General features: G+C 50.3%; 1 protein-coding gene across 1 annotated transcript; it reads right to left on the bottom strand.

Annotated features, from left to right (window-relative positions):
• Window positions 1-557: 557 nt before the first annotated feature.
• On the bottom strand, window positions 558-6,755 carry LOC134286638 (uncharacterized). Its single transcript, XM_062848282.1, has 3 exons — window positions 5,921-6,755; window positions 1,838-5,856; window positions 558-1,779 (listed from the first exon to the last, which is right to left on the bottom strand). Exons 2-3 carry the CDS (start codon window positions 5,815-5,817, stop codon window positions 558-560), a joined length of 5,202 nt encoding a protein of 1,733 aa, XP_062704266.1. The 5' UTR covers window positions 5,818-5,856; window positions 5,921-6,755.
• Between the last annotated feature and the right edge of the window lie 401 nt (window positions 6,756-7,156).

Raw genomic sequence — 7,156 nt, 5'->3', positions numbered from 1 at the left:
CACATTCTCTCGTGGCAACCACTCGTCGATGATGATCGGTACTCCACCTGTCGGTTCACTCGATGACGAAAAAAGAGGGTTGCATACGCTTTGGAGGCCCCTTTTATAGACGTCAGTTGATGGAAGAAGGAAGAGGCGGAAATCCAGAAACGTCAAGAAACGCAAGCTGTCTGTTGTATCGTCGAATCGGTAATCGATGAACAGATGAATGGCGGTGTAACGTGATGATCCACGATGACATATAGGTGTCGCTTCTCGCATATGCGAACATCCTGGCCCCTTCGAAGATCGCATTCTGACGGTTGCCTCGATGTTCAACATGATGTTGCTCGATTGTCGATCATGCCGATGTTGTGATGAGAAACGTCATTTGATGCACGTGCGACGAATGATTGCAGAACTGGAATCAAAACATAAGACCCGGTAGCGGGTTCAAAGGAAGCTAAATTTATAGGACAAATGCTTACCTTGTCCTTTTCATAAAAGGACCTTGTATTTGTTTATTTTTAGGTATTCTACGCTGGAAAACTTCATCGATTGTTGACGGGTAGACGAAGCTATGATTGGCTGGAGATATCGCTGGGTGTCATTTGTTGATGATCCTCTGATTTGTTGTCATCGGGTACTGCAACTGGTAGAATGCAGATTTTCGAGACCGGACGCTTGTATTCTCCAGCAGATGTTTTGATCGTGACGACGCGGGTGACACCATCGGACCCTGGATGCAGATCAATAATCCGCGCAGTGGGCCAATGGAGCGGCGGAGTGTTGTCCTCCTTTACGACGACTAGCTGGCCTCTATGGATCGGTACGGGATGGTTGATCCATTTGGTCCGCGACTGCAGTGTGCATAAGTACTCGGTGTGCCATCTTTGCCAAATCTGCTGCAGTAGCCTTTGGATTTTCTGATAGCTATTCAACCGATTCGTTGGTATAGTGGTGACATCGATGTCCGGAACTGCCTTTAAGGACGAACCGGTCAAGAAATGCCCCGGACTGAGTGGCTCGAAGTCTGATGGGTCATCACTCAGCGGAACAATTGGACGAGAGTTTAAACAACTCTCGATCTGGGAGAGAAGTGTTTGCATGTCCTCCATGCCTAACGTTTGGGTCCCCAGGGTTCGCAGGAAATGTTTTTGAGCGGATTGGATCGCGGCCTCCCACAGTCCTCCAAAGTGAGAGGCCTTAGGAGGGTTGAATCGCCAACGTATGCCAGTTGATGCGCATTCTTCGGCGATGGATTTCTGGTGCTGTTTACTGTTGATGATTTGGCGTAGTTCGTTGGCAGCACCAATGAAGTTTCTTCCGTTGTCGCTAAAGATTTCTGCACACAGCCCACGGCGAGCGACGAAGCGCCGTAGGGCTTGGATGAACTTGGCGGTGCCTAGGTCCCCCACCAACTCGAGGTGCACAGCTTTCGTTGTAAAGCAAACAAAAACTGCAACATATGCCTTACCGGGGGCTGCTCGACGATGGATTGGTTTGAGTGCAATTGGTCCCCAGTAATCGATCCCAGTAATTGAGAATGGTCGGGTCGCTGTAACTCGTTCGACTGGGAGCTCAGCCATGAACTGCTGGACGAGTTTCGGACGGGCTCTGACGCAAACGACGCAGTGTTGGGTGATCTTTCGGGCCAAGCTTCTGGCCCCGGTTATCCAATACCTCAGACGAAGAATGTTGAGCAGCAGTTGCGGTGCGGCGTGCAAATGAGTTTCATGCAGAGAGCGGATGAGCAGGGTAGAGATTGCGTGGGCGGATGGAAGCAGAATTTGATGTTTGCTATCGAAGGGTTGTTGTGTTACGAATCAGCTGATCGGAGGAAAGGAAAGGGTGAAACCAACGAATTCGTGATTTCGACGAGACTGGTAGAGATTGTAACAGTTGTTTCCATTCAGCAGCGAAAAGTTGTTGCTGTACTAGACGAATCACTACCGCTTCGGCAGCTTGCATTTCGTCGGTGGTGATGATTGTGGTGGGTGGTCTTGGATTGCGCTGCAGATGGAGGAGGAAACGGCGACAGTAGGCAGTCACTCGTAACATTTTGTTGTAGTTGGAGAACTTGGCGATAAAGAGGTCGATGAAAGATGGTTCGGTGGCGGCTGCAATTGCAATTGTGGGTGGTCTTCTTGCTTCGGGGATGCTGTTGAAGTCGAGGTCGGACATCGCGTGCTGGATTGGCCAAAATTCCTTTTCGAGTGTCAACCATTGTGGCCCCTTCCACCAGAGCTCGTCGTTTAACAGAGTTTCCGCTGGAAGTCCTCGAGAGATATGGTCCGCTGGGTTTTGCTGCCCCGAAACATGATTCCACGGACAGTTTTGGGTAGCATGCTGTATTTTAGAGACGCGGTTAGCTACGAAGGTGGTCCACGCTGACGGTGTAGATTTGAGCCAACAAATGACGATCGTCGAGTCCACCCAAAAGTATGTTTCGGCTGTGAGTTTCAAGGATGCCGTTACCTTCTCGTACAACTCCGCTGCTAGCAAAGCTCCACAGAGTTCGAGACGTGGGATGCTTTGTCGCCTTAAGGGGGCGACTTTAGACCTTGCAGTCAGCAGTGCCGTTTTAGTTTCGTCAACGGAATTGGAGGATCGGATGTAGCAACATGCACCATATGCACTTTCTGATGCATCCGAGAAAAAGTGGAGTTGGATGGAAGTGGGATTTGAACACAGGATGCAACGATCGATGCGCAGTTCGTTCAGAAGTGACAGCTGTGAAGTGTAGTTGAGCCAACTGTCTCTGTAGGAAGGTGGTAGTTCTTCATCCCAACCCCATATTGTTCCATCGTCGGATTTCAGGGTCCACAGAGCCTGCATAAATAGTTTTGCCGATGTTATAACGGGACCCACTAGGCCAAGTGGGTCGAAAAGGCGCGCTATTTGGGAAAGAGCTATCCGCTTTGAGATTGGGGTGTCGTTGGTCGTCGGTAGGTCGATTTTGTAGCGAAGATGGTCGGTCGCAGGTTCCCAATGAAGTCCCAGACTCTTGATGCATTGGTCACGATCTAGGTCCACTGACGTCATGAGAGCTCGGTTGTCGGGAGGCACTTCTTCCAGGACAGCTTCGACATTAGATGCCCACTTTCGTAGTTCGAAACCTCCAGCAGACAGCAAGGAGTCAAGTTGTTTCCGGAGTGCAATGGTTTCCGCTACAGTCTTTCCTCCAGAAAACAAATCGTCCACATAGAAGTCCTTGCGCAGAACTTGAGCGGCTTGCGGAAATCGGTCTTGCTCGTCTTCGGAGAGTTGTTGGAGTACTCTGGTTGCCAGGAAGGGTGCACTAGCAGTGCCGTATGTGACGGTCTTCAGTTCATAGGTCCCCATAGGTGCATCCGACGATGATCGCCAAACTATTCGCTGAAGTGGTGTGTCTCGTTCATCGACTCGTATCTGTCGAAACATTTGCTTTATGTCGGCGATGAGCATTATGGGATGGGTTCTAGAGCGCATGATTATCGAGCGAAGATCTTCTTGGACGATGGGTCCTACCATTAACGCGTCATTTAGGGATGATCCTTCTGCTGTTCGACAGGATGCGTCGAAGACCACACGCACCTTGGTGGTCGTGCTGTCTTCACGGATGACGGCGTGATGCGGCAGATGGTAGGTAGGTGAGGGTGGCGTTTCATAGTCGTGGACCAGCTGCATGTGTCCCAACTCCTCGTAGTCTCGCATGAATTCTCGGTATTGACCACCTAGTTCCGGGTTGCGTGACAGACGATTTTCGATGAGATGAAAACGACGGAGAGCAGATCGACGATTGTCACCGAGTGTTGCGAGAACGTCTGATTTTAACGGAAGTCGAACAATGTAGCGGCCTTCGGGTGAGCGAGAAACGGTACGACGGAAGTGAGCCTCACAAGCGGCTTCTTCGACGGAGTAGTTGGAAGACTCGTTGGTTTCTTCGATTGTCCAGAACTTCTCCATGAAGCGATGGAGATCGGCGACTGTAGCGACGTTGGCCGTGACAGATGTCGGTCGGCAGTTGGAAATTCCTCCAGATACAACCCATCCGAAAACGGAGTTGACAAGGTTTGGTTGCGACTCACCGAGTTGAATCCGACCGGGCACTTTGAAGAGGTCGAAAAAGATTTCCGCTCCCAATACGAGCTGAACGGGTTGCGTATCGTGGAACGACGGATCTGCGAGTTGGATTCCGTCCGGAATTTCCCAGGAAGAGACATCGACGGATGTGGATGGTAGGTTCACGGTGACCTTCGGCAGTACCAAGAACTCTATGGCGGTAGAATATCCACTGACACGAGAGCGAATGGTCGATTGAAGCTTGTGCCTGGCGTGCGTCGAGGACTGTCCGATGCCGGTTATCGGAACGTTGATCTTGGTGCGTTTAGCCTTGAACTGCTGAGCGAGCGACTCGGTCATAAAGCAACACTCACTGCCGGAGTCTAAGAGGGCCCTTGCGGCATGCTCGACTCCACTGTCATCGACGAGAATGACCACTGCGGTGGCCAGAAGAACGCTTTTCGGTTTCAGACCGGAAGAAGCGCAGCTAACGGGGGGCGATACGGCAGAGGCAGAGTTTCTAGGTTGCTCCTGTAGGACGGGAACAGAGGGTGCCTTTGGTGGGACAGCTTCCGAGGTTCTGGAGTTCGCAGACACTGGAAGGGCTTCTCCGGGGCAAAGTAGAGTATGATGACGGCTTCTGCATTTGCGACAGGTACTGGACGAGGGGCATTCACGAGCTTGGTGGCCTTTACGGAGGCAATTGCGACACAGTTGGTGGCGTCGGACATCCTTCTCCTTGTCTTCGATGGTCATCTTTGAGAAAACGGCGCAGAGGTACAAGGGATGATGGTCAGAGCAGACGAGACACTTGCGATAGTTGGGCTGACTGGCCCCGTGGCTGGCGACGGAGCGAGGAGCGGGCTTCTTGGGGGCACTCTGGGACAGAACTTCGATTGGCTTGTTGATCGTCTGCAGTACGGTGACTCTACGCTGTATGAAGGACGTCAGATCGTTGAACGCAACGTTGGCCTTAGTCGACGAGTGCTCCTCCCAGTCACGTCTGGTTGTCGGATCCAATCTGCTACTCAGCATTCGGATTAGGAGTATGTCCCAGAACTCCGTCTTCTCCCCTAACTGTTTGAGTACTCGGACGTTCGCCTCGAACTTTTCGACCAGAGAGTGTAACTCCGAAGCAGATTCCCTTTTGAGTGATGGAAACTCGAAAAGTGAGTCTACGTAAGACTGCTTCAACAGAACGGGGTTCTGGTAGTGGTCAACTAGCAAGTTCCACGCAACCTGATAGTTGTTGGCGCTGATTGTGATAGTCTGGATCAGCTTGAGGGCATCTCCAGAAAGGGAAGACCGCAGGTAGTAAAATTTCTGAATATTGGAGAGCTCATGGGACGAGTGGACGAGAGAAACGAACAGATCGTGAAAGTTAAGCCAACTATCGAGGTGACCGGAGAACACGGGCAGCTTTACGTCGGGTAGTCGTACCGAGGACGAAGTTGGCGGGTTTTGAGCGGGTGAGCGAGAGGCAGATGGTGAGGCGGGTTCAGCAGACTTGTTAACGGACAGTAGGAAGCCTTTTACGTGGAAGTAGCTGGTCTCGAAGTCAGTGCGGACCTTCAGATATTGGTCCAAACCCTCGTCGTCCAGCGTCTCAAGTTCCGCCTGCGTTACGTTGACGTCCCTCCAGAGGGTCAATAGGTGCTCAAGACGTACCGAGACCTGACGAGAATCCCGCTCTTCCTGGTAGTCTTCCACGAAGGTCTTGATGAGATTGAACGAGGTTAGTAGGCTCTTCAAACGCGTCTTGAGGCCCTTGATGCGTCGTTCCGTTGACGACATAGTGGCGATACAGTGAAGGAATCCGGGAAGTGAACGGATCTGGAAGGCGAAAGACCGCGCAGCTCAAAAGAGAAGAGGGTGGAAGTGTTGGAATACTAATTACCTTAGTAAGGCAATTTCAATGCCTTGTATAGAATGTTCTAGACAGCCAACCTCCTTGACACGTGACGGGCGCGTAGCGTAGTGGGATGACGAGAATGTCCAGGAAACGAAGGAATCTGGAAGGCGGAAGACCGCGCAGCTCAACGGAGAAGGGATAGAGGTGTTGGAAAGATAATTACCTGCTCAAGGCAGTTCGAATGCCTTGTATGTATAGAACTTCCAACCGGCTAACCTCCTTGGCACGTGGCGGGCGTAGATCTGGTAGGTCCGGCGAAGATTCCGGGCTGGCGGACTAGCGGAGTTCACGCTATCCGGGTCGAAGGACCAGTGTCGAATGCTCAGCGGTTGCAGACACAATTTTATTTCCGGTTCTTCACTTCCCACACAGATAATTCCTTCACACAGTCCAGTTATAGTCCAGTTGAGGTTAACTTATTCACCACTTTATTTCTTCTATTAAACGTACTACTTGAGTTCAACTTTATTCTTACTTCCACTAATTACAATCCATTTAACTTAATTTTAATTGATTTGAATTCACTTTTACTTAGATAATTTTACGATGACCACATTCTCTCGTGGCAACCACTCGTCGATGATGATCGGTACTCCACCTGTCGGTTCACTCGATGACGAAAAAAGAGGGTTGCATACGCTTTGGAGGCCCCTTTTATAGACGTCAGTTGATGGAAGAAGGAAGAGGCGGAAATCCAGAAACGTCAAGAAACGCAAGCTGTCTGTTGTATCGTCGAATCGGTAATCGATGAACAGATGAATGGCGGTGTAACGTGATGATCCACGATGACATATAGGTGTCGCTTCTCGCATATGCGAACAAAGATGTAGCGATGGTCAGATAAAGATTCTTCATCTGACACATGCCAATTGGTCAACTCGTGCCTAACTCTACTAGAGCAAAGCGTTATATCTAACACTTTCTCTCCAACAAGATACATCAATTGTGATAGCACATACATCTCTGGTAATTAGTTCAGAGATGACAAGCGTTGTTGACAAGCACACAGGCTCGAGGCATGACACGCGAGTTTGCCATTTCATGTTTACTGTAGCAAACACCGGGTTCACAAGGCTTCCTAGATAGAAATTCCCTTACGAAAGTATGGCTCTTGTACTAAGGCCAGTTGGGCTGTACCATTTTGCATAAGTCTGCAAAGATTGATCGTTGTAGGTTTTTTTATGCTGCAGATTGATCTGAGCTACCCTAACCGTAGCTACT

Source organism: Aedes albopictus, chromosome 2 (genome assembly GCF_035046485.1).
Source record: "Aedes albopictus strain Foshan chromosome 2, AalbF5, whole genome shotgun sequence".
Lineage (NCBI taxonomy): Eukaryota > Metazoa > Arthropoda > Insecta > Diptera > Culicidae > Aedes > Aedes albopictus.
Note: the sequence above shows the minus strand (reverse complement) of the source record. Positions and strands in the feature narration are given on the sequence as shown.